Source organism: Argiope bruennichi, chromosome 10 (assembly GCF_947563725.1).
Source record: "Argiope bruennichi chromosome 10, qqArgBrue1.1, whole genome shotgun sequence".
NCBI classification, from domain to species: Eukaryota; Metazoa; Arthropoda; class Arachnida; order Araneae; family Araneidae; genus Argiope; species Argiope bruennichi.
The window spans coordinates 98,853,241-98,880,460 of record NC_079160.1 but is presented as its reverse complement, the minus strand read 5'-3'; the positions used below and the strand labels follow the sequence as shown (position 1 = coordinate 98,880,460).

Genomic DNA, 27,220 nt, shown 5'->3' with positions numbered 1-27,220 from the left:
AAATTCAAACGATCCTGTTTCAATAGAAAAATAAACCATAATTCACTCACCATTAGCCCAAGATATTGTTTTTAGGAAAATCGAACAGCGAAACAAAATTACTGACTTCTCTTGCAAATGTGCAGGGACAACTTTTCACTCCTGATATCAAAGAACTTGGACGGAAAAGCATTGGTTATTTTTAACTCTCTAATCAAAATATTGTAGAGAGTAGGTACTAATGATCGTTCGATGAAACTTCGTCAATCAATAAAAATTGTTTTGTCCTAATAACTCGCAAAACATATTAAAATAAACTATTGCCTAGCATCCAGTTAAAACAACAGAAAGACCCTCTCTAAATGACAAAAAAAAAAAAAAAGAAAAAAAAAAGAAACAGTTACATGGAATAATGTGGCGGATGTTTTTTAAATGTTATTTTCTCATTTTATGAGAGCAGTGAATGAATGAATAAAAGGATTGATTGTGGCAATGGGATGAAGATTTTTTTTTCCTCCAAAAGTAAATAATGTGATGTAATCTATCAGATACGGAATTTATTTTAGTTGTAACAGATAAGTGTCAAAAAAAAATATCTGATGTTAGTCCGAATTGAAGATAAAGGGTGAATTAAGGTCACGCAGTTAATGCTGTATAATTCGAGATGAAGTTGCTACTTAAAATAAAACTCTGCTGCGATTCTGTACCAGTTTAAATACAAGTAAGTTATCTTATATTGTATTATATTATGTTAAAATGAATTATATTTACTGGTAATTATTATGCAAAAAATTTCATACAAATTATGCTACATTGCGTTACCATGATAAAATAATAATAATAATAAAACATTGCATACTCGATTGCTCTTACTGTATTAAGAGTTAAAATTTAGTGTTTAAAAAGTATGAAAAAGATACGATCCATCTTTATGATGTATTTGTTCATTAAGTGGGATTTAATTTGATTAATATTTTTATCAAATTTAAAATAAAAATATTAAATGTTAAGTAAGAAATAATATACATTTTTTCCACAAAATGCGAACATTATTAGCAGAATTTTTAAGATTCGTGACATAACGTTTCAAACTTTTCTGTATATTTCGAAAATTTAATACCACATCATCATTAAATATTTTTGCAGCATCTTTATGAGTTGTATAACAGGAATTAATCCCTTCAATATTTTCGGTAATTTTTTAGTTTTCTGAAATCATCTAACCCTCTTATAAATGAGGCTTACATTTAGCAAATTAAAAATTTAGTTAATAAATGTAATTATTCTGTAGGAGCTTTCAGATTTTATAATTAAATAAGCTAAATATTTTTAAATGCAATAATCACAGATCTACATACAAATCGGATTTTTCTTTTCATTTTGAATTAATTAGGTGAATATTTTGATTTTATAAACGCTGCTTCTAAATTATATCAAAGAATCCAATATTCAGTACATTTAAAAATACTGAATATTGTGTTCCGTATTGTGTTAAATATTGTGTTAATTTTAAATATGCTGAATTCAGTATATTTGAAAATACCCACACTTGATCAAGTGGGAAAAACAGAAAAATGCATTGGTATTATGTAATTAGATTCTTTGGCGAGAACAAATGTCAAAAAGGAATTCAATATAGTACACTCTCGACTATCCGGCTTCCTCACTACCCGGCCTGGTTTTTCAAAAGCTAAAAACTGTAAGTTTTGACTCTTTTCTTATGGTTACCTTTTTATACCTGTGTATTGTTTATCAGTGAAAAATGAAATAAATTTGAGTCAAAATTTTTAAGAATTAGGCCTATGATTAACGTTAATGTTTTGTTTATGCTTGCAGCATTTAAGTTAGGTATTACAGAATGTATGTTAAAATGTGAACAGTTTATTCCATTAACTTACTTTATAAATTCTTGACATGTGGAGCGCAGTATATAAACATATATAAACTTCCAGTACAGAGCCTTCTGTTTTAACTGGACACTTTACCGGCAACTGCTTCTATGATTCACTGGGCCGAGGTCGCGTTCACATTCTACGTGGCTTGAGTTAAAGGGACGGCTAAGCACTCAGTAAGAAGCAAGAAAATACGTATTGTAACAGTGTTTTGTTATAAAAACGTCGTCTTCTGGTATTGGTGGACAAAGAAATTAATTCATAGAACTCCGACCTATGTGGCTATTTTGTTATTCGGCTTGACCCTCGGGGGGGCACCTCGAAATGAGGCTGAGATGCTTCCGGCATGGTGGTTGGATCTCGCCACCCTGGAGGGTACACTAATAGGTGGGGGATCTGGCTCCTCCCATCGATGACGGGACGTACTTCCTTCGGGGAGGGTTGTACCGTGGCCGGTGACGGCCCTTAGGACTCAACCACAGTTCCCGCCAATTGCTGTTGCGGCGGTCCGGTCATTCAGTTCTATGGTTTAAATCCGTGTGCCTTAGGGCGGGTCGGAGAGTTAGATGGTTGACTTGTTATTCGGCCAGCTCTTCCGTCCCATTAGGACGGATATTCGAGAATATACTGTATACAAGATGTCTTGAATTAGCCGAGATGGTTCCAAGTGTCTGTTGTCTATCCAGAATTCAAAACATTTCTCTGACTTTGTAGAATTTTGATTAAATATCTAGATTATCCAAAATTTTGTTTTTATATATTAAGCATTATTTTTACACATGTGTAAATAGAAACTCTGAACTAATGCAAATATACACTAATTTCTTTTTTTTTTATCATCCAGGATTTAGCGAAGTATTCCTGATTTGTGTCAAATCCTGGTTAAATATCTAGAATATATAGAAAGTTTCTTATAAATAACTTTCTGAAATATTTTGAAACTTTGTATTGATGACACTAGACATCTTTGATCAGATAATACAACCCCACATTTCGGGTGTTTGTCAAGAACTCAAAAATGTCCCTTGCTTTTTCCAAATTTTGATTAAATGTCTAGATTATCCAAATGAATTAAACTGAATTTTCATTTAGTTTACTCGTTTTGAATTTTATTTTTTAAATAAACAGAAAGAAAAAAAAAATAGATTAATGTACTAAAGTAAATAAATTTTTTCAATAAGTCAAGTTGGTCCGAAATTTCGGCTATTAATTCAGATTTTAAATAATGTCCCTGGTTTGTCTCTAATACTGATTAAATCTATACTATACAGAAATTTATTTATTATTAAATATCTCATAACAAAGAAACATTAGTTGACTTGCTTAAACTTTCTTTTTTAATTTAAAACTTTTTTTTCTATGCATATAAAGAAGTCACTCGGCTTGTGTAAATACACTGAATTATTCCTTTTTTCCACTTAATATTTTTTAATTGACTTCTGAAGAACTTTTAACTAACTTTTTCCATCACTTTTAATGTTCATCCAAATGTATGCTCATATAATAGTATCAATCAAATGTAAAAATCAGAAATGAATCAGCCTGAATGAAAATCAGTGCAAGGAATATTAAAACTTTTAAATGAGATCTTTACCCAACACTGCATTTTTGAGCAATTATTTCCATATTTCTTGTTTTATTTTATTTTTTATATATTTGCTGAATTTTTTTCAATCCCTTTTACCTCCTTCAAATGAGCTCCTACCTTGGACTGCATACACTAGGATTAAATTTAAAGGAAAGTATTATTTTACATATAGGAATTAATACGTGAAGATATACAGAAGAATCTTTAATTCCTTGACCTACGAATTTACGAATTAATTTTAGTAAGTTTTAATGGACTACGAATTTTCTAATTATATGACACTTCCTACTGGAATATTTATTATTATATTAATTCCAATTATAATATAACGGCATTTGAAATATAGAAATGTTTTAAATGATTTTTGCATTTCAAATTATTTAATATTTTTACTTAAGAGCAGATTTAAAACTAAAAATAATATATGTTATTCGATGCGCGAATCAGGCTCGTCATTATATCTATCCTTTTTTCATGCTTTCTAGAAAACTACCCGTTTTCTTAAGCTTCAAACTATAGCTTGCAGAGCATCTCAAATTCTTAAAACTAAAATATTACTCCAAGCATTTTTGAATTCCATCGGCTTGTTTATTCTTTCAACATAACAGCGTATCTTACAATCATTGCCAGATTCCAGAAGGTTTACCATTGATCATCAGCTATTATACAAAAAATAAACGAAATAAAATTAACAAAATATGTTTATCAAAGAAAAATCGTTTGCTTTTACTTTTTAATAATATTTTAACTGAAATAAAAATGGTAGCAGTTACAAAATGTCTGAAAAGGAATCGTCTGCTAAATGTCTATTAACAGATTCAGATTATGATATTTACCGAACAATCCTAAAGGGTTAAATAGAGCTTGACAGATGTTTTGTCTATAATATATTCCCTGATGAGCTAAGAACATTTATTTCTTGTACAAACGTTATAAAATGAATAACGATGCATCACGATGAATTATGCGTGTTATGAATCAATTTACTTATGGCCTCGATGCGGATGTTGGAAACGTTGCCAGTTTCAATAAAATTCTTCCCCATTTCGTTCGGTAACCGTAATTTTCATCATGCGCTCCTTCTCAAATCTTCATCCATGTAAAGCAGGCATGAAACTTTAATGATGAGTATTAATTTTTGTCAAGAAAGATAGTTTGAAAAATGTATTTTTATCTTTCGCTAGGTAGATTTTTTTCAGAAGATATATTCAAAATAACTTTAAAAATAAATAGGTTTTCTCTGGTTAAAAAAATATTTTATTTAATTAATTTCTTAACAATCTCTTAAAATTTTCTTACATTTTTTAAATATTTATTCAGGTGAAAGTAAATACTCTATAGCATAATTTTCATTAGTCCCGATAAGGAATTACGCTAGCATTATTTTTATATTTATAATAATAGCTAGCTGACCCGGCAAACGTTGTTCTGCCATATAAATTATTTCTAGTGAATAATTTGGTTGTTAATTAAAAATCTATTGAATTGATGTGATCTATGACAGAAAGAGGAATGGAGCGCTGTAGACAATGATCGCCGATAAAAAAAAAACATAAAAACACCAACTATTCATTTTATCAGTACAATGTACTTCATTAACGTAACGAACATATACATTGTTTGATCTCTTAAAAGTTAAAAGTACAGTGAAAAAAATAATATATTTTTTATCCTAAAGTATAAAAATGAAATTAAGAAAATCAATATTCATTTCGAAGGGCAATTGAGTGTACGATATTTTTTGTCAGTCCGTCTTTAGCCAACACAAATAAGCTCGATGGTTTGCCAACTCGAGTATGTATGCCACGTATAATTGTCCGTGTGAAAAACATAGCGTGCCCAAATCTAAGCCGCAATAAGACTTAGTATGGCCTTGCGACTTATTGATTGTCATAGCGAATGTCAATCTAATAGGAAATTGAACGCGTTCGAATTCAATTGGCACTTCTGTGAGAATCATTGGAATTCGTGGAAGCAAAACATTTTCGGCTTGGAATTTGACATTCAAAATGGTTTCTTCGATAAAGTTTTTCATCAATTTTTTTAATGACCAATTGCGTGTCATTGCACAGCCGTGGTGGGTTCAAATCCAATGAAGTAAAATAACTGGAGATCCAACTTTCAGTCGTAGAAGGTGTGGTGACATGCCTGGCAAATCCAGTGAGTTCAAAAACTCCTTTGGATAATTTACAGCTTTGTTAGCATCGCAAACTGTGTCGATCGATTTGTATGGTACCAAGTCGCCTGGCAACGATTGCTGTATCTTGAAAATAAAATCGTTGACGTCCACATTTTTTGCTGCCAAAATGGCTCTTTCTACCAGCCACACGTGATTTATGTATTGTGTGCGTACATCGGGAAATATGAGGTCAATGAGAGCATTTTGCGAATCAACGGCAGTGCAGAAATTAGGGGCAATTTTATGCATCCAGTATTTTCATAGACAGCAACTTTTCCATCGCCGATATCTAAAAATTGGTCCGAGAATGTCTCGGCAGATGGATCTTGTAGCATGTGGATGCGCATGTTTATTTTTAGCTGAACTTGTTCAACATTACGCCACTGTGGCGATGATTCAACGATCTTATCAACGTACATTGAACATGGAATGACTGGATAGGTACACCCTTATTACCTAGGGTTATGAAATATACTTTACGACCTATTCTCATACCTACCAAATACATATAAAAATTTTCATAAAAACTGGCAGAGCCGTTTCGGAGGAGAACGAACACAAACACCGTGACACGAGATTTTATGCATTAGATATTATATTATTTGGTAATATTTGAAATTGTAATAGTTTGAAGGGTACAAAAAGTTAAATAATAATTCTATTCTTATAATTCGTATAATTTTGTACATAAGAAAATAGAGAGAAACTAAAATGGACTAAACTCAAATTTCGACTCGACTTTCCGCAACTGATTCTTCAGCTCTGCCTCTTGGTTTTTCAAATTTTTGAGACACGGCGCAGAAGCTTCTAGAACAAATGATGTAATTCAAATCCTACAAGAGCTTTTGCCAAGATTCTTATAATTTCTGGAATGTTCAATTTTGTGGCCAATGATAGCCGAGGACGAGTCGATATCCATTCAGCATTGACTCGTATCCATTCAGTTCTCATCAGAGCTATCTGTGAAACTATCTGTTTTGCTGGGAAATTTACTGTACAAGGAAACATTATTACAATTGACAACAGTGTCTTTTTCCTGCATTTCTCTAGATATGATATGAAATCAAGTAACTCCGCTTTTTACCTTCTTTTGGATAAAAAATGGATATGTTTACCTTTACTTTTTTTGGAGCAGCTTGCTCCTTTTTAATGAGGTTTTTTAGTTTTTATTATCGATTTCTGAGAAATTCCTCTTTCAATTCTGTAGTTTCTTTGATTTGATTTGACCAATCCATTTGAAATAACTGTTTGTGGAGCGACCTGTAATTATAAAAAAAATCTTGAATAAGAAAAAATAATAATCTAATTCTATCTTTAAACTGTTTTAATAAAACTAGTACATGATCTGAGGTATTAACATATTGTGGTATTCACATTTGTAAGTATTATAAATCTTTCGCTAAAATATTTAATTGAAAATATCTAAATGCAATCGTGTAAAAATGATTCAACAATTTATTTTTCTTTGTTACAACATAAATTATCTATTTTGTACCTTGATTATTTAAGAAATTAAAGTTACAATATTGGTGCTAAACCACTTGAAATTCGGTATGTCTTCTTTATTTGTTTGGTATCTTTTTGTTCAGATTCCTTTAAAAGAATTCCCACATTTTTTTTCCTTTTCAACAAAATTCAGATCTTTATTTACTTGCTATTGCTTGGGAGTAGACGCAGAAAAAAAAAATTCAGAAGGTCATTTGAATCTTTGATGGCCAATCTTGTTAAGCATGTTTCTGTTTACTGTTATCAAATTTAAAGACAAAATTTAGGCTCATTTGCGCCCAAATTGAATCTTCTTATTTTTACTTTTTCATATACGTAGTATAGAAAAAGTATAGTAATCGCCAAAAAAAAAAAAAAAAAAAAAAAAAAATTCAAACTCGAGATTTTGACGAATCTCCACGTTTTAGACCTCCGTGAAATTTGCAAAAAAAAAAAAAAAAAAGCATACTTATCGAAAGTGTCCGTTTGTCAGTGTGTGACAAAGATAATTCAAATCTCCTTTGAATTAGACAGCTGAAATTCGGTATACAGTATCTACAACAAACTTGCAGATTTCTATCAAATTTTGAGTAAAATCTGTTCAGAGAAAGTCCGGTTGTTCGCATATAAGTTAATACAATAATTACGAAACGAAGAGGGCCAGATAAATAAATTTTTGTACACAGATCTAACATCTATAGTATACTAGATAAATAAATGTTGGCACACAGATTTAACATCTATAGTATAGACACCTGTCAAAGTTTTAGCTAAATCCAATGAAGGATTGACTGTCTGTCGGTCTCTACTTTCAGAAAGATGTAAACGCAGTGACTTAAATGTATCAAATTTCGCATTGGATTTTGTGATTACAAGTGTAGATTTGTGGCAAATTTTTGTTTCGATCGGTTGGGAAAAACGAATCTAAAATATAGTTTCCGTTTTAATATGAATACTATTACCGCGTATTAAATACTATTAACAGGATGCCAGGGATTAAATGCCAAATAACACGCCAAAAATGACACGATAGATTCAGTAAAAATGCTGAATTCACGCCAAAAGTTAATATTCCGCAATTATTGTACACCAATGCCATTTAAAGCGTTTTTTAGCATGACAAGTTACATAGATGAGTGTATGCGAGAAAGTTTCGGAGAGATCATTTCTGCTGATTATACAACTTTCTCCAGTACTTATCGTAAATCTGATAATTTTGATTTTGAGCGCTGAATTTCAAAAGTACTGATAATGATCTTCTTACATACAAGTGGTGTTCAAATGAAAAGGTACGAAATGACACTGTAGGTATAAATGCTTTATTCAAAGTACACACCATAGGCCTGAGCACAACGATCCCATTGATTAACGAGTCGAAGGATTCCTTGTTCCCAGAATTCCTGTGGCCGTGACGAGACCCATTCATTCACAGCGTCCTGAAGTTCGCCTCGCGAGTTGAAGCGCTTCCCTTTCAGATGTTTTTTCAGGAGACCAAACACATGAAAGTCGCAGGGCGGCATGTCCGGGCTGTAGGGCGGATGGTCGAGCTGTTCCCACTTGAACTTGGCCAGTTCCAGATGTGGACGTGCGTTATCACGGATCGGAACTACACCCTCTGTGAGTAGCCCCGGTCTTTTGTACTTGATGGACCTGCGTCGTCTTCGGAGTGTCTTACAGTACACATCAGAATTAATGACTTTTCTGTGCTCGAGGAATCCTGTCTTCACATGCACTGTCACGTCAGTTGGACTGCGCTCTTTATAAGAGCCTCTGCTCTCTCCTGCGCATGCTCCGATCTACGCCGAAGATTCCAATCGCATCCTTAGATGTCTTTCTACGTTCTCCCATAGCGGCATAGGAAAATATGTGGACTGTTACGTCGTTACGACGTTTCTTACCTTTTCATTTAAACGCCCCTTGCAATTTAGGATGTGACAGCATAGCTCTTATATGATAATGATTCTTCAACCTTTCATTTAGGAACCGCTGTTTCTATGATGTTTTACATTTATTTGAGAAACGGCGAGCTTCTTTTTAATCGAATAGTTACCATATATGAGTTCTTAATCATTCTTTCATTAGTGTGATAAAACTCAGATATTCGACCAAAAAAATCGTGGCGTTATTACAGTTATAAGAATGATCAGAATCAGATTTTGTGTTGTTTTTGCCACTTAACGGGTCACGGTTTTGCTACTAGAGGACGAACCAAGACATGTTTAAAGTTGATCATGGTTCCTTTTCAAATATCCTGAAAATTTTTGAAAAGTTAAAATGAGGTCTATTTTTGAATATGTCAGAATATGAGTCATGAATCATGTTAAATGTTTTACAATATGCAAGCCATACCCCGACTTAACCAGAGGCCATGCAGAAACTTGTTGGGGTCGCCGAGGAACAACCACGCCTAACTCGAAAGAACAAACAACGCTTGAGGATATTGGACACTTGCAAAGAACAAATGATGCTCTAGAGATAACGCACATTGGTTTTTTCATATTAGGAGAGAACTAAAGACATGATCTTTGACAAAATGCTCTTATTAAAAGATTTAATGATTGGAATTTTTAACAATTTTTCGACGTCAAGAGACATCCAATTTCTTGGCCACCTGAGTTTGTGTTCTCGCCATAGTGAATGGGTTTTGATCACGTGATTTATAGAGCCTTCTTCAGTTCCATACTGACAAGTCGAACTTTTGTCAAAGAAATGGCTATGCTGCACAGAAATTACACCGTCTAGTTTACACTTGATTTAGATAAAAATCACCTCAATTCCATTAACAGAAACGTTTTTAAAATATTGATAGATAGTTTTTCCCTTGATGGAATTATTCATCTTTCCTGCCGATCCTCAATTATTAGATTTTAGTCTCATTTCTGAGTTGGATTTTGAATTCATTGAAAGGTATTTCTTTCTTAGGTATTTACAGGTATTTCTTTTCTTTCATGGAAAGGTATTCATTTAAAGGTATTTCTTCTAAGTTTAAAGTTTCTTTGGCTAGTGTATATGCTTTTTCGTTTCCAATATACTCTTGATGTGCTCTGTTCCAGATCATTTCAACACGAAGTTAGAAAACTTTTGTGTTTATGTCGAATGTTTTTTTGTTTTTTTCACCAAAGGGCCATTGAAGCCGATCTTGAACCGCAAATTATCTTTGCCTCTTTTATATTGCGTTGAGCGACAAACTCCAGAGCATTTCTGATTGCCACCACTTCTGCCATAAATACAGTTGCATTACCATTCAATCTAAATGGTTAAGTGGTTAATGTGAAATGAATGAAAATACTTGAAAATATGGATAATGGAATGATTTCACATCAATCAGACATGGAAGTTAAGAACAAAAGTTGTAATTTAACTTAACCCATTGAAGGAGGGGGTATATCATTATATACAGTATACTCCCGATTATCCGCGGAATTGAGTGGCGCGGCCGCCGCGGATAACAAAAATCGCGGATAATCCGAAAAAAGCTAAAACCGGGTATAGAAAAAGAGAAAACAGTCATTCCAACTTTGAAAAATCGTTTTATGTACAATAAAACGTAAAATAAACAGCAGGAAATGTTTGACTAACGCTTAATATTTTAGTATATCACTCAAAACTAACCTAAAATGCATTTTGTTAATGAAAACAGAAAAGTGCTTTGTACTTACGAGAGGCGTCAAGGATACACAGAAAAAATAATACATATGTACTGCTTTAATACTATAATGTATTGTTACAAATTTGTAATTTTGCTACCCGGCACGAATAGTGTCATCGTGAGAAAGACCTTTGTAAGATCTGTGCTAACCGGCTGCCGCGTCAATGACCTGAGAGCTTGGCGACCATTTGGCGAAGAATTTGGCAAGTTTGGCGACTAAATGGATCATGCTGGAAAGTTCGAGAAGTTTCACGATCCATCCAGTAGGAACCGAGATACACCCAGAGACGTCCTGATTGGTCTGAAGATTCTAGCCCCGCCTCCCGGAACTATAAAAGACAGGTACTCTGAAGCTGCAAAGAAGTCGTGTATATCGTCAGAAGTCGTGTGTGAGAGTCAGAGTCGCCGACAAGTAAAAGATTTGAGAGGATTAGACAGCAAGCAAGCTGCTGAACTAGCAATTAAATGTACTGCGTCATTACGGTTAATTGACGGTATTTTGTTGTAGAAAATTTTTTGTAACAGTATTATGTAATTACAAAAGCATAAACTACACCTTTTTGAAGAAATCAGTCATTTGTGTTTGCTTCTTGCTTTGGAAGCATTTTCTCTTTGCTTGGAAGCAAAAAAAAAGAAAAAAAAATTTAGTGCGGCAGCGTGGATAACCTGCCCGCGGATAATCGGGAGTCTACTGTATTTCAAAATTCCTGCAAAATCTAGTAGAGAAAATATCAGATATGATTTCAAATAAATCAGAAAACTTATATAATACACACACATATAAATTCATATATTTTTTAAAAACTTTAATCCATGATGCATAAAGTTCAATGATCTTAAATTCTTTAAAACTTTACTAATATTTCATTGTATTAGAAAATACTTATTTTAAAATTTTAAATTCTCCACATTTAGAAAACATTACCAAATTTAATTAGTTTTTTCTTGGAGAAATATTTAAATTCTGGGATATGATTCAATTTTATATTTTCTTAGTTTATTACGGGAACTGCAAATATAAGAATATCTACATTTAATAAATCGAAAAGAAATGTGTGGCATAGTCATTTGGAAGAAAGTACTCGAAATTAGAATGGGTAAAAATAATGAAGCCTCATCAGTAACGATTACTGTAAGACATTTTCGAAAGCAATTTTTTTTCTCAAATGTACATTGAAAAACAATAAATAACGTTGGAAAAACAACGCATGCGTTGTAGGATACAAGCAAATTACAGTCTTCTAAATTGACAAAGCAGAGATTAAGCCTTTTGATGTATTTTGCATAACACACAATAAAACAATAGCAAAAGCAGTAGATACAGATCAATATAATTAATTGCAATGTTTATATTCAACGAACTAGATAGTCGCCATAGGCGACTAATTTTCAAAATTTGTGATCGACGAAATAAAAGAAAAATTATAAATTTATTTTATATTTAAATATAATCATGATGTCTGAAACTTTATGTAAAAAAAAAAGAGAAAAAAAATTCCACTTTTTCTGTTTTTGTCATTACGACTCTTCCTAAATTTTTGTAATCATTCTTAATTTCCAGATTCAAAATTCACCTTGAAAATGAAGAAATTATCCAAGATTGACATCAATAGTGGAGTAGCCGGCTTTCTTAGTTTTCTCATTTTGGGATTCGTTATGTGCACAACTCGAGTCGCGAGTCTACTATTTGTTGATGCAATCACCAGGTACAATGTTGATCGGGAGCGGGCATCCTTTCCATTTATATTGTGCTATATGACTAGAAATTCAATAGGTGAGAATTGTTTCTTCCAATTTCATCTTTTGAACTTATTTGAAGATAAAATAAAACAAACATGATTTAAAATGGATAAAATAAAAAAAAAAAAATCCTTCAAAATAAAAATATATTTTGCTTACCAGTCTTTCCATAATTCTTGTTATATCTTATATTAGGTATTATTAATTATAAATATTTAAAATTTGTGCATGTCAGAAAAAAGTGGCATGAAAATAAAACTTCATCGTTAAATAAATTTTTACCTTCACATATACCAATTATAGAAAAAGCATCACAATAGTCAAAAAAATTCTGAACTCGAGATTATAAGAAACCCTACTCAGTTCAAAAAACATATTTTTGGAAAATATCATTCCACCTGTCTATTCGTTTGCCTATGACAAATGCAACTCAAAAACGTTTTGGAGTAGACAGATAAAATATGACGCACGCTTTTTACGTCAACTTTGTAAATTTCTATCAAATTTTGAGTAAAAATCATTCCACTTGTCTGTTCGTTTGCCTGACAAATGCAACTCAAAAACGCTTTGGGGTAGACAGATGAAATATGACGTACGCTTTTTACTTCAGCTATGTAAATTTCTATCAAATTTTGAGTAAAAATCATCCCACCTGTCTGTTCGTTTGCCTATGACAAATGCAACTCAAAAATGCTTTGGGGTAGACATATAAAATATGACGTACGCTTTTTACGTCAACTTTGTAAATTTCTATCAAATTTTGAGTAAAAATCATTCCACCTGTCCGTTCGTTTGTCTATGACAAATGTAACTCAATAACGCTTTGGGGTAGACAGATAAAATATGACCTACGCTTTTTACGTCAACTTTGTAGATTTCTATCAAATTTTGAGCAAAAATCATTCAGTCTATCTGCTTGTTACTTGTTACTCGTCCTAGGATAACATTTTTGTTAAAGAGTATGTATGAAATTTGTGGAATATTCATTTTATAAAGCATCATGAAAATAGAGATTTTTCTGTAGTCTTCATTTTTTAAAGTAAATAAATAATTAAATATCTTTTTTTAAAATATTCTCTAGACGCATTAAAATGACAAAAATAAGAAATATCAGAAACAATGGCAAAATTAAATTCGGATAAGGTTAAAAAGATATTGATTGAATCACAATCTATTAAAAAGTGAATGCAGTTGATCTCTTGAATTTAACTGGCATCTGCTTAGTGTCACGTTATAAAATGACTTGCTTGTGTAGACAATATTTGTTGCATAATTTTTTTATTTATTTGACCATTATCTCACGATGCAAAAATCATAGACACACTGAGGTGTTCTTTACTTCGTATATGGATTGAAAAAAAAAATCAATAAAAATCCAAAATGGAATAAACCATCTGATTTGTAAATGAAAGAATATGTTAGATCAAGGAGATGAAAAAAATAGAACAAAACAATTTTTCTTGGATGAAAATAAAAAAAAAATATTAAAAGCAGCTCTTTTCTTTCTTTCTTTCTGTTGTTATCATATTTATTTAGTTTAGTTGATTGGAAACATTCAATTCAAACGAAACTGTAAAATAAGTTTCAAAACTGAAACTATCGGAATCGGGTTGAAATCTTGGGTACTGCGTTTTAAGTACTTTGCTGTCAGTGCGCCAAGTTGGCGAACTCCCTTTCTAGGGTTAATCCTTTTTGTTACAGCGCGAGTCATGACCTCGTCTGAAATAGAATTGGAGACCGAACGCGATGTTATACCGTTGGTGGTGGACGACTCCTTGCCCCTTCTCGTAGTTCAATAAAGCGCTTTTTGTAGAAGCATTGTATTCACCATTTTTAGTTACACAATTATTGGTTTATTTTCATTAGCAATTTAAGAGCCATCAACGGCCTCTACAGGCGATATTTCAAAATGCTTGCAAGTTTCAGTTAAAATCAAGTTAATAAACATACAGTGTTACTTCGAAGATAACTGGAAAATTTTACAAAGTTATGCACAAAGTGTTTATTTTAATCGTGAACTCTATAATTAATTTCTGAACCGTTAGACATAAGAATAAACTTTAAAACGAAACAATTTTCTAGGTAATGCAATTAATTCTTTTTATATTGTATGACTTAATGAAAGTACTGTTAAAAAAATTGAGAAATACAAATATTTGCAATCAATTGATCTTATATTATTCATCTTTAATAAATTATATAGCCAATAAATAAAGGAAAAAAATTCCATTTTATTCTATTTAAGTCATTCTATGCAAATAAATGCTATGATAAAAAAAGTTACGAATTTTAAATTTTTATTCAGATTTGTTATCCTATAGGACAGATTATTTTATAAAATATTTGTTTCCCATTAACATTTTAAACAAAAATTTTTTTTAAATTTTTATACATTTTCTCAGCTGTTCTTTTAGTCACAGTATTTTGTAAAATATTCTTCGCACATTAAAATTTCAAAAAAAAAAAGTTAATTTTTATACATTCTCTCAGTTGTCTTTTTCAGCTGTATTTTGTAAAATATTCTTCTGACATTAACATTTTATAGAAAAAAAAAATCAACTCTAATGCGACCAAATCCAATCAATCTTGAAAGCTTTAAATTTCATTATTTTAGGACAATGAGAGGCCTGCACGTGATAACACATTGCGCCCATTACCTTTAAGGCCACCATGCTTTTCAACGTTAACTCCAAACTTTTAAAGTGATGACATTTAAAACTTCATAACTCATTTAATCTTCGTCATAAAAATATGAAATTTTTTTTTGTTAACTGTATTATTAAGAATATTTTACAAGATACAATGAATAAGATTGGATAACTGTATCAAATTTTCGATCACATAATTTATTTCAGCAGAATATAAATTGACTTAAATAGCGGAACATATAATTTTTTACGTCTTCAGGGCATTTTTCTTGTTAGAATTATATGCTGTCTCTAACTGTGTAGAAATTAGTGATTGGATTACGTTTAAGGTGGATGCTCTCTGTATATCTGCTGTATGATATATATAGCTTAACTCATACCTTAGTAGCACTGTTTTTTATTAAGCATTGTATATTTTTTTCAATAGGTCCGATAGTTGGATTTTTTATTAAAAAGTTTGGTTTTCGATCGGTAACCATTACGGGGTGTTTCCTCTCAGCTGCTTCAATCGGAGGCTGTTTCTTTGCCGAAGATATCGTCACGGTTACGATCTTGTGGGGAGTTGTCTATGGTAAAATATTTAACTATTTGAAAACATTAAAGAATGTTGTTGCAACTTTGCTTGCGAATGAAGCTTTTTCATTGTAGTAATTTATCATATATAAGAATATAAGACAGAATATTTAATATCAACTTTTATCGTGACTTTTAATATATAATTTAGATTTAGAATTAAAGTATATTCAAGGCGTTGGAAAAAGAATAATCAAAGAAAAAATATACATAAGCTACATTTCAATAAAATGAGTTGAAATAGAAAAACTTTAGCTTTAAAGAAAAACTTTTCCAGGATGTCGTATTTCCAAGATATCTATAGATACAGAAATCAGACAAAAGTGTTCCATATGTGAACGATAATTACCATATGACACGGATATACGCGACTATCACCTTTGTTCATATTTAGTTACTATTATTATTTGTCCCCTTTTTTTCAAATTTTATTAAAAGGACGCAAATAAAAGTTAAAAAAAAAAGACTTGTTATCGTAAAACCGCTAAATTTCGATAATATCTATATATAAAATTTTTTTGCAAATACGAAGGGTAAGTAGGATTACCATATGACTTATATATACGAAACTTTCACTGTAATTCATTGCTGTAATCTTTGTATTTTTTATCTATTTTACTTTCGCCAATTTAATTGAAATGCCAGCAACACATTTTTTAATCTCTTAAAGATTGATTTTAGAAGCAGTGCCAAATTAGAAACATTCGAAATACAAGCTGCCAATTTGTTTAATGCATTTGTTGAACACATTGAGAAGTGGTTACTATTATTCTAGGAATTCGATTAAACTTTAAAATATAACTTAATTGGAAAGGCATTTTATTGAAACAGATGAATTCATTACTCATTAAATGCTCACTCTACCAAAAGAAAACAAAATATATTCGTTGATTGAAAAAAAATTGCAATATATTTAATTTAAAAAAATGAGTCATCAAATTTTGACCTTGCTTCTTCTCATTCTGCGACCAAAAAATTAAAATCATCTTCTGAAAAATATGAACCAAAATTTATAGTTTCGGTGATTGATGATTACATTAATTAAAAAAATTAGTCCACTACTGTTTTGAATCACGATCCAACAGAAGTAACTGATGATATCTATGTCCAACCCATATACATTCTCCATCATCCAATCCCCAAGGATTTTGGAAATCAAGTTTGCTTCTTTTCCTGTTGATTTCTCATCTTATTTACTTACTAGATCGACGACTGACTGACAGTCACGTTGGTCACTTAAAATTCGCACTTGTTGTAGGAAGCACATATTTCTACCAGAAGGGCAGATCACACTATGATTAATAAAAAAAGCGTGCCTTTACCAAATTTTCTAATTAATTTATTATCCAAAGTGACAACAGAAGTCACAGTATCCCTTAGAAGAATGTCGAAAGTCGCGAACGTTTGAAACAACAAGTGGAAATATAAAAGAATCGAAAGTAAAAATAACGCAAACACTCTATGAATACCATACCATATTCTGTGATAGATGTTTGGTATGTTAGATGGATAGGTAATGTTTTATTGTTGTTGCTGACAGTTTATAATTTATAAAAATAATCAATTCCGAATGTAAACGAAACGCTATGTATAATACTATTTAAACTGTACACAAATATAAGTAATATTTATATTGATCCAATCGTTCTTTTAGGTATCAGTTTTGGATTTGGCACTCTTTCGGTCCCTCATTTCTTAAGCCTTCATTTCTCAAAACACTTGGATAAAGCTAATGGAATAGCACTTGCAGGTGATTCAGTGGGGTATTTTCTAGTTTCCTTACTTGTTGAATATTCTCTGATCACATATGGTCTTTCGGGGACATTTCTCATTATTTCCGGTGTGATGCTGCACAGTGTACCGGCTGCTTTTCTATTAAAAATTCCCGAGGAAACCTGCATTGAAACTGCGCTCGATTCATCCACAGAAAAGTACAATCTCGAGGAGATACACAGTGAGGTAAAAGGTAATAGTAATTCTCCAGCAAATAGTTGCAATATCCTCGAAAACACACAGCAGAAATCAACAGCTCATGCTTTTCGGATTTTTCTGGATCCTGTATACATCCTCATAGTTGTCATACAAAGTGCAATGCTGTACAATTATTCAACGACTTATACTATTCTCATAGACGTTTCCAGAGACAATGGTGTTTCTTTTGATCAGGAAGTGTACGTTTTTCTGGCTGTATCTATAGCGGAACTATTTGGTCGTTTATTTTTGGGTTCTATAACTGATGCTGGTTATTTGACCAAGTTGAATTTTTCAGCCTTGAGTTTTGCAAGCATGGGATTGTTATATGCTACCCTTATATGGATAAAAGGACCAACTATAATGATGGTGTTTGGGTTTTTCTTCGGTTTAATTTTAGGAGGACTCAATACAGTCAATTCGGGAGTCGTAACAGCCTACATAGACAAGGAATATCACAGTATAGCTGTGCCATCAAGACTTATTTTATATCCACCTGTAAGCTTCACTCAAGCTCCACTTATAGGTAAGATTTCCAGACATGATTATGCTGCTTAAGAATTTTTTACCTTATATAAGTGTATTATTTTAACTATATGATTAAAAACTTAAATTTCATCTTATTGTTTCACGATATATTTTCATAAAATTAAACATTTTTGAATTGATAATAATTAAGTGTGATTATCGAAAATACAAAAGTATTTTCTTGGAATTTTAAGTTCTATAAATGCAAAACATTAAAAATGAAATATAATCCATCATGAACAATGGATTCTTATCATCATTTTACATAGTGAATTATCTCTTGGTGGGACAAATCTATTGGCTTTGAAGCATCAAAATCATTTTTCTAAATCTCCAATACTCGGAAGCTACCTATCAAGAAAAAAGACTTCATGAACCGAAACATGAAGCATATAATAATAAGGAAAAATAGGATCCAGACTATAAAGTGATTGTTGTAAAAGATCGATTTCTTCAGATTCTTGTATTCTTTTTTGTGTTCGATACATATAAAATCAAACTTTGAGTTGTAAGATGATGGGAATTATTCTTCGATTGACCAAAATGGGTCATTTCTTTTCTTTAAAAGGCGGCATACATTCTATTAAGTTGTGTATAGTAAAGGATTGAGGAGACATACTGATCGTATAGTCGGATCTCAAAGTAAATGACCAACTCAAAAACTCATCGAATTGTTATTAATATGTTTTTTTAAACCGTCATAAAACAATTTTTTTGAGCTTGTAAGCATTCCACATTTTATTACTTATCATTGTTCGTTGGAAAAAACATAAAGTTTCAAAAAGACTTTTCCCCTATCGGCAATTTTTATTACTAATTTTTTTTCTGCAGAATTCATTTTCCCATGCCATTTACAGTTTTTATATGAAATGTGGTTCCATTCCGTTCTCTAGTTTAAGCAACAGATGTATGTTTGGTGTCAACGTTTGAGTGTAAAGTCAGGAGAAAACAGGTAAAGTCAGTATAATTAAGACGTTTAGTTTCAAAAGTGAGGAGAGGATAATTAGAACAACAACAACGAAAAAAAAGTTTTAGAAATTCATCGTTTTCGATAAATTGCAGATTTTTTTTTTCTTTTTTTTGCATAGGACCTGTGAAATGATTCGAAGCATGCGTTTCTTAAAATTCAGATTATTAATTTAATTTTAAGATGACTAATTTTTTTAATTTAAAAACCTTTTAGTTACTTTTTAAAGAAAAATGAAAGGAATTCAAAATTTTCTAAGTAGAATAAAATATTGATATCTGCCCACATTCATCTTCTTAACATGACAATTTTAAAACCACAGAAAAAGTCATATTGGTCTGTAATAACTTGATAAATAAGGTTACAATCATTCTGGTGAACTGTCTGAAAATATGATTTCCAAGATTTACAGGTGAACTTGTTTGAATGCTATTGGAATTTTCCGTATTAAATTTATTTATTGAAATGATGAGTAATTTTATCAATAAAAAAAATCTAATTTTAATGTGACATAATTATCATGTGAGAACATGATGTTATTTTGGTTTGAGGTTTTTGAAACCATAAAATGCAAGGGCAGAAAATTGGCGATTTATCGTCAGTAAAAAGCTACAACTTGGTGATTATATATATAATTTTTTTAAAACTTACTTTCAATTTTTCAAGACGACAAAAAAAGTTTTGGAGTTCAAACGGTTTTGAGAAGTGAAAAGAACAGCGTAATCTAAATACGCTGAAATATATTCTAAATATCGACGCATGCGTAATCTGGTAGTCATGTGATTGTTTCAAACCGGTTTAAATTGGTTAATGACTTAAATTAATTAAGACAGACTATTACTTTAAAAAATAATAATGTACTCACATGATAATATGAAATTTGTAATAGGAAATTTCAATTTTTTAAAAAACTTTTCTATGCAGGATACTTCCGAGATACACTACAGTCTTATGATGGATTATTTTATATACTTATCGGTATATGCGTCTTGAGTAGCCTTATATGTGTAATTATTCCTCATATAGTCGTTTGGAGAAAAAACAGGTATGTAATTAAATATAATCACTTCATTTACAAATAATATGTTAGTTGAAAATTATATATTTAAATTTAAAATGTTAAATTTTTTTTCTGTTTTATAATACAGATAACATATAGTTTTGCTTGGTAGGAGTATGTAAATAAATAGAGCCATCATATATCAAACTTTTAGATTCTTGAAAAAATGTAAATATTATATATTCATGGATTTTCGATGTATATATATATATATATATATATATATATATATATATATATACTAGCAGTACCCGCACAGCGTTGCCCGTAGCATAACATCTGAGAGGAAAAATTAGCTTTAGACTTAAGTCTTGCCTCCACCCGATACGACATGGGAATGTCACGCGGGATCAAAAAGATATTGAGAAATCATCAAAAATAACTACAAAACAATTCTTTATAGCACATATTCAGAAATATTTAAGGATAAGCTTTGATATACAGTCATTTGGCGTCTTGCGAGGTAGGCAATTTTTCGGTGGCGCTTTATTTGGGGTTACATGGCCGCCATTTTTTTTATGTTACTGTATGCTACTGTATTTCGATCTTCCCTGTTCATTTCCCTTGATTTTTTCCTGCTGCACATACTCCTTTTGCTTATTTTCATTATTTTCGATTAATTTTTTTTTGCGTTCATTTCTTTTTACTACATTTATTGACTTTTTTTTTATGTTTCCGTTAATTTGCTGCAACGTTCCTCGGAACCTTTAGATTGGAAACGCTATTACTGCCGTTCGCTAAAATTTGGCGATAAATTATTTTTTGGGTAAAAATAACTGTATATCAATGCTGTTCCATATTTAGACTGTTAAAATGGTTTCAATTTTCCCTTGTAAACAACATATGCCTTTTGATTCATCTTTCCATTTTAAAGCTGGGCTAAGCTTTGACATACAGTCATTTTGTGACTTGCGAGGTTGGCAATTTTTCGGTGTCACTTTTGCTACCGTTACCCTGTTGCTGCCGTTCTCGCCACATTCGGTCATTTCGCTAAATTTCGAGTTAAATTGTTTTTTTTTGGCGAAAATGACTGTATATCAAAGCTATTCCTAAAGAGAGCAACATGGACAGACTATAGACGTTGTTCCTATTGAAACCGAGGCATCATTTCTGTAACTCACACATGGATCGAAATTCAGAGCAGTGTTTTCCTTTTCAGACCAAATATCGGGAAAGCAGACAGGCGAGATTCATTATGTCTCAGTAATTCAACTGCAGTGCGATTTAAAGAGAGACGGTTGCTTCGCTCAGCAGAAGACTCTCCTTTCAAGATAGTGTGGACATTCTTTCTCTGATATTCGCTAACCTGACGTTTCTTTCCTCTACATTTTCATTATCGCTCAACAAACGAAGCGTTTTGGCATTTAATGTGCTCCGGCCGAGGTTGCATTTCCTTCTTTTGGGGATAATGAGATTTGAATCGCTGTTTAAAATCAGACGTAAACAAAGAAATGTATCGCATATGAATACCACAGCTCTTGCTATTCGCACATGCGAAGTTTGAGATTTCCGCTCACGGGCGGATAAGTGCAAAGCACAGATACTGCTGCTTTACGCATGCGTGAAACGTAGTAGGTAAATAATTAATATATATATATATATATATATATATATATATATATATATATATATATATATATATATATATATATATATATATATATATATATATATATATATATATATATATATATATATATATATATATATATATATACACAGAAAATCTTTATTTTCTAAATAAAAAGAACTATATGCATAGTTTATTTTTAGATTTAAAGAAGACTTTAAAAAATTAAATTTTCAGAGAAATGTTTTAAAAACGTGTAAACAAGGAAAATATTTACTTTTTTCAATATTTATGTTTTTATTACATACTTTTTTCAAATTTTGCTTTTATTCTGTTTTTCATTTGCTTTCTTCGTATTTTATTAAACTAAACTTCTCATTCATATTTAAAGATTGCCTTTTAGTGTCCATAAAATCATATTTAAAGATTGCCTTTTAGTGGCCATAAAATCATATTTAAAGACTGCCTTTTAGTGGTTTTCATAAAATATAAAGTTAAATTGAGGTTTTAGTATAACTCTCGTTTTGAGCATTCGAAGAATAGCAGAAAACTCATCGGCAAATATTTATTGTTTTTTAAAAGCAACTTGTGACGTCCTACAATATTCTATTGTTGTAAAAATCGTTGACACATATTTGCCTTATTTGTTTTATAATTCTTCTTATGATTAAAATCAGTTGTTGCTTTTTTTTATTACAAATATACTTAATTTTTTTCCACGTGCTAATTTTTTAGATATGTAAAAACTTTATTTAATTGACAAGAAATGGCTTTTCTATTAAAAATTTAAGACTCAGAAATAAAATAAGATTCATGGAAAGTTTGATATGTAAAGGCACCACTGTAAAATTGGTTATTGCGTCTTTTTGTAACTAGGCTTGTTTCTTGATATGAAGTAATTTACAAGAAGTTATGCTTTCTAAGTTATAAAAACCGTCCATCCATCGGCAGCGTTGTTGATGGTTATCGTAACCTTAAAATTTATGATGCCAGATTTATCTATCCAATACGATAAATATACAAAATAATTATTGTATTTCGCGATTACATTAATTATTTTGTATAAAATTCTGATCAGATATCTTTGATCCTTAATCAAATTTCTCTATTTTCATGATAGGTTATTTTTTGCTCTGAGTATGGACCTTTATTTATACCAGTTTGTTGACAAATACGCAGAAAAAGATATCCCTATTTTTTAAAAAGTCATTAAGATATTGGCCAACTTGACAAGCAATATATCCTGATGCACTTTATCTTTGCTGACCTTTTTTAAACCCTCTCTAACTATTGCTTTATATTTTTATGTTAATAACTAAACTTCTGTTTTGGTTCCTGTTTTTAAATTGATTTATTTTTATGAGTATTATACACACACTCATAGATATAAAGTTATTTACAAAAATATAAAATAATATATAATAAAAATAAAAATAGCCAAAATACAATGTAGTAAATAAATACATTGAAAATATAACAAAGAAAATATAAAGCAAAACCAAAGGTAAACGTGAGAAAAGAAGAAAAGTGATTGAAATGTATGGACATAGGGGAGAAAAGATGAAACACGTACGGAACGAATTCACAAAACGCATCCTACGCACAATTCAAGATTCAGGTCTAGGAATAAATATTAAATCGATAGTAAAAGTTGAAATAAAATATAAAGCAGAGGCTGAAACAACGATGAGCGTATTAATCGCTTAACAGAGGACGAAATGAATGTTCATTAATGAAATTACAATAAAGTAAAATTATATTTCTTTCATCCTAAATACTATTATAGAGCAATGTGGTAAGATGGAATAGGCGACATTTTTATTGCAAAAACAAATTTGTTTCACTGTATTTGTCTCTAATAATGCTAACATTTAAATATTCATGAAATTTAATAATAATCGTTCCCAAACTAATATAAAACTGCAACTCATAAAAAATTTATGAATTGGAGCACGTCACATTTATAAATTTAATCATGTACTGAGAGATATCTATTACATCCATTTAGATAAAAAAATTAATTTTAATTAAATATCTAATAATGTACAAATGCTATGTTGATGGCCGCATGTATGAATCGTGAACGTGCGATTCCCTTTCGTTTTCTTGAGTATCAGAAATCTGGTATATCTCAAATATCTGGTATACAGACCACTAAAGAGATTTTCACTGACTATCAATATGATCTAAAGCGAATTACTTCAAAAATGTTTATTTAATCTAGTGCTTTTATTATTAATATATTTTACATAATTTCTTTATTAATATGTTTTATACATTAACTACCAATAAGTAATTGAATACTTGTGATAAAAGAGATAAACACAATTTATTCATCGTCAATGGTTGGTAGAGCTTCTACCTGTGACAATTATGGCCTTAACTCTCCGGGACAAATCTCTCTTTCCACAAATGTTTGAATGATGGACACTGGTATTGTTCTTCCTCTCAGCTTGAAGAACACATGCAAGTGCTTTCACCGATTTTGGAAGGTTGCTGCACCCCTTCATTCAGCGATCCAACTCATCCCAGAGATTTTCCATAGGATTCAACTCTGGATTCTAAGCAGACCAGGTCAGTAGGTTCACCCCATTGTCATCATACCAATCCATGGTAGACCTCGCAACATGACGTGGCATTGTCATCCTAAAAGTAACAATGATCCAACGCGTAAAATTGCCACAGCATATTAAGCACATTGTTGTCAAGAATAATGGAGCTGGGTCATGAGTTACCATGAATTTCGATCAAGAGTCCCAGTCCGTAATTCCACCACCGCGAAACTTTACTGTTGGCATAATGCATTCTGACAAAAAGCGATCTACATGCATATACCACACCCCGACTCCGTCATCTGACTGGTAGAGATTGAATATTGACTCTAGAGAACCTGTTCCCACTCATGTACGGTCCAATTTCAACTTGCCTTGCCCCATCTCAACAGGACAGTGCGGTTGGATTTTGTAATCAGAGGCTTACGGATGGCAGCGCGACCATTGAAACCAGGCAAATGTGCTTCCTTGCGGAAGGTATTTATAGAAACAACAGTCCTGGATGCTTGTTGGAACTCCTGGAGTATGAAGGCCTGTGGTTTGGGGCGGTTTTTCGAATTTCTTTGGAAAGTTCTCGTCGATATTCAACTCTTAGTTTCGTGGGTCTGCCGGGTCGAAGCACATTACGACAATCACCTTCCACTTCTTAATCACAAATCCACTGTCGATTTTGGATTTTTTAACTAACTGATATGTCCCTTAAGGATCGGACATTTCTATGATATCCGACAATCATGCCTTTCTCGAGGATAGACAGCTCTGAATTCTGTGGTATCTTGCATGCGACTAAAGCCAATGCTGTTCTCTACACGATATTTAAGTACAGAATACATGATGTAGATTAGGACAAGAGATATCCTCATTTGCATGGGTACCCAATTTGGGCACTCATGCAAATCCCAATACTTATTGGTAGATACTGTATAATGTGTGTTATTTTTTACAATTTTATCTAATACATTTGTTTTTTGTTTCTCAATAGGATGAAATGACTTACTTCAATGCAATATTATTACAATCTGTGGTGGAACATTTAAGTGATATTTTAAAGGATCCCCACTTAGGAACCGGCAGCATTTTGACTTTGTAATCCTCATTGTGGAGCTCCTAATTCCAGAACATAGTAGAAAAGACAAGATCTACAAAGAACAAAAATTACAACTTCAGTTTCATTGAAACAGGTTACACAACACAGTACAGTGGAAAATCTGAAGTATTAGCAAGCGACACTGTGCAGAATATATTTTTCGGCGTCTTTTAGAAATTTGAGAGCTTAACACTCAGGTCCAAGTTCAGAACAAGTGTTCTGGCTAAAATTATTATCCTAAACCTAAAATATTTCCTTGAGATGACTTCATTTCAAAGACTAATTATTCTATCAGAATAAATTCTGTGTTATTTATAAATCATTAAAGAGCAAACGATGTTATTCATTATGGTACAGTTATACAAACAAAAATTGAAAATTTTAACGATTTTACTTAAATTTTAATCAAACGATAATTAATTCAACAACAGCAAATAAAAATGCATTCATCATTTTATAAGAAATATTCAACACTTCATATTGGAGTTTTTTTTTAATTTAAATGATAAATTGTTGGATTTTTATATTATAAGATTGTTCAGCTTTTTTTAGATTCTAAATATTCATGTCTTTTATAAATAACATTAAAAGAATAAAGTGCAAATTTTTATCAATATTAATTTTTAAAGGTGTTTTCCTGAATTGAATATTTTCGCAATTTTTCAACTATTTTAAATAACAAATAATCAAAAATTTGATATCCTTGAACTTTTCTTACGTATTTTCATAAACTTAAGAAAAAATCAGATTTCTATTATTATTACCATTATTACTCTTATTATTTCGGTTATTATTCTATTATTATTTCTATTACTTATAATTTATTACTTCCATTATTATTATTATAATTATTCTCTTATTGTATTATTCTTTAAAATTTTAGTGCATTTATAATGTGATAAGTAGGTTTTTAAAAATGGTAATAATAATTATTATAAAAATTGATAATTTATAGTTTTAATTTCCAAGTAATTGCAATAAATACGCAGTATAAAGCACTTTGAATACATCAATTGTATTATAAAGCTTCAAAACAAACAACAGACTTCTAATGCATTCAAAACTTATTTAAACAAAAAAAAGAATATTTTTTTTTTTTTTTTTTACTGAATATATTTGTACATTAAATGAAAATAAATCAGAAACGTATTGTATTACTAAGCTCAATGGTGTGTTTAACTAACAGACACAATTTAGAAACATAAACAATTTTTTACAATTCATAGTTTTATTTCCGAATTTAAATTTCGTATTACAGACGATATTTTAAGATTTTTTAGGATCGTTAGTCCCTAAGAATATCTTTAATTATAATTTAGAACAAATTAATTTTGCTTTACTGCGTTTAAATACAAGCTGTGCAGAAAATTGTTATTATAAAAATGAACTTAAGAAATATTAAGTTTAAATTTCTTAAAAAATAAACCTATTTTTAAAATATCCTTCTTCTGTTAGTTTAGTTTTCAATATTTCAAGGCTAAATTTCCTTAATAAATAACTTAAAAATAACTTAATAAAATTATAGATTTGATTTAGAATATCTAAATTAGTTTCTACAAATATATATATATATATATATATATATATATATATATATATATATATATATATATATATATATATGTAATATTATTTGTGGTGAAGCATGATGCAGTTGAAGGCAATGAAGATACTTTTAATTTCGTGACGTCGTTTTATTTCATTTTGAAGAAGCAAGCATATGTACAAGCGACGAGCACACAGAACGACACA

The 27,220-nt window shown here is 30.9% G+C and overlaps 1 protein-coding gene across 1 annotated transcript; it reads left to right on the top strand.

The window, feature by feature from the left end:
* The first annotated feature begins 584 nt into the window (after positions 1-584).
* LOC129988693 (monocarboxylate transporter 2-like) lies at positions 585-25,994 on the top strand. Its single transcript, XM_056096967.1, has 6 exons — positions 585-700; positions 12,334-12,546; positions 15,588-15,731; positions 17,388-18,230; positions 20,124-20,244; positions 25,364-25,994. The coding sequence occupies exons 2-6, from the start codon at positions 12,354-12,356 to the stop codon at positions 25,371-25,373; spliced, it is 1,311 nt and encodes a 436-aa protein (XP_055952942.1). The 5' UTR covers positions 585-700; positions 12,334-12,353; the 3' UTR covers positions 25,374-25,994.
* The last annotated feature ends 1,226 nt before the right edge of the window (positions 25,995-27,220 follow it).

Coding starts and splice junctions, on each gene's coding strand:
- LOC129988693 (XM_056096967.1), top strand. CDS start 12,354: ATGAAGAAATTATCCAAGATTGACATCAATAGTGGAGTAGCCGGCTTT. Junction 15,732..17,387: donor CTTGTGGGGAGTTGTCTATG/GTAAAATATTTA, acceptor TCGTTCTTTTAG/GTATCAGTTTTGGATTTGGC. Junction 18,231..20,123: donor CACTCAAGCTCCACTTATAG/GTAAGATTTCCA, acceptor TTTTCTATGCAG/GATACTTCCGAGATACACTA.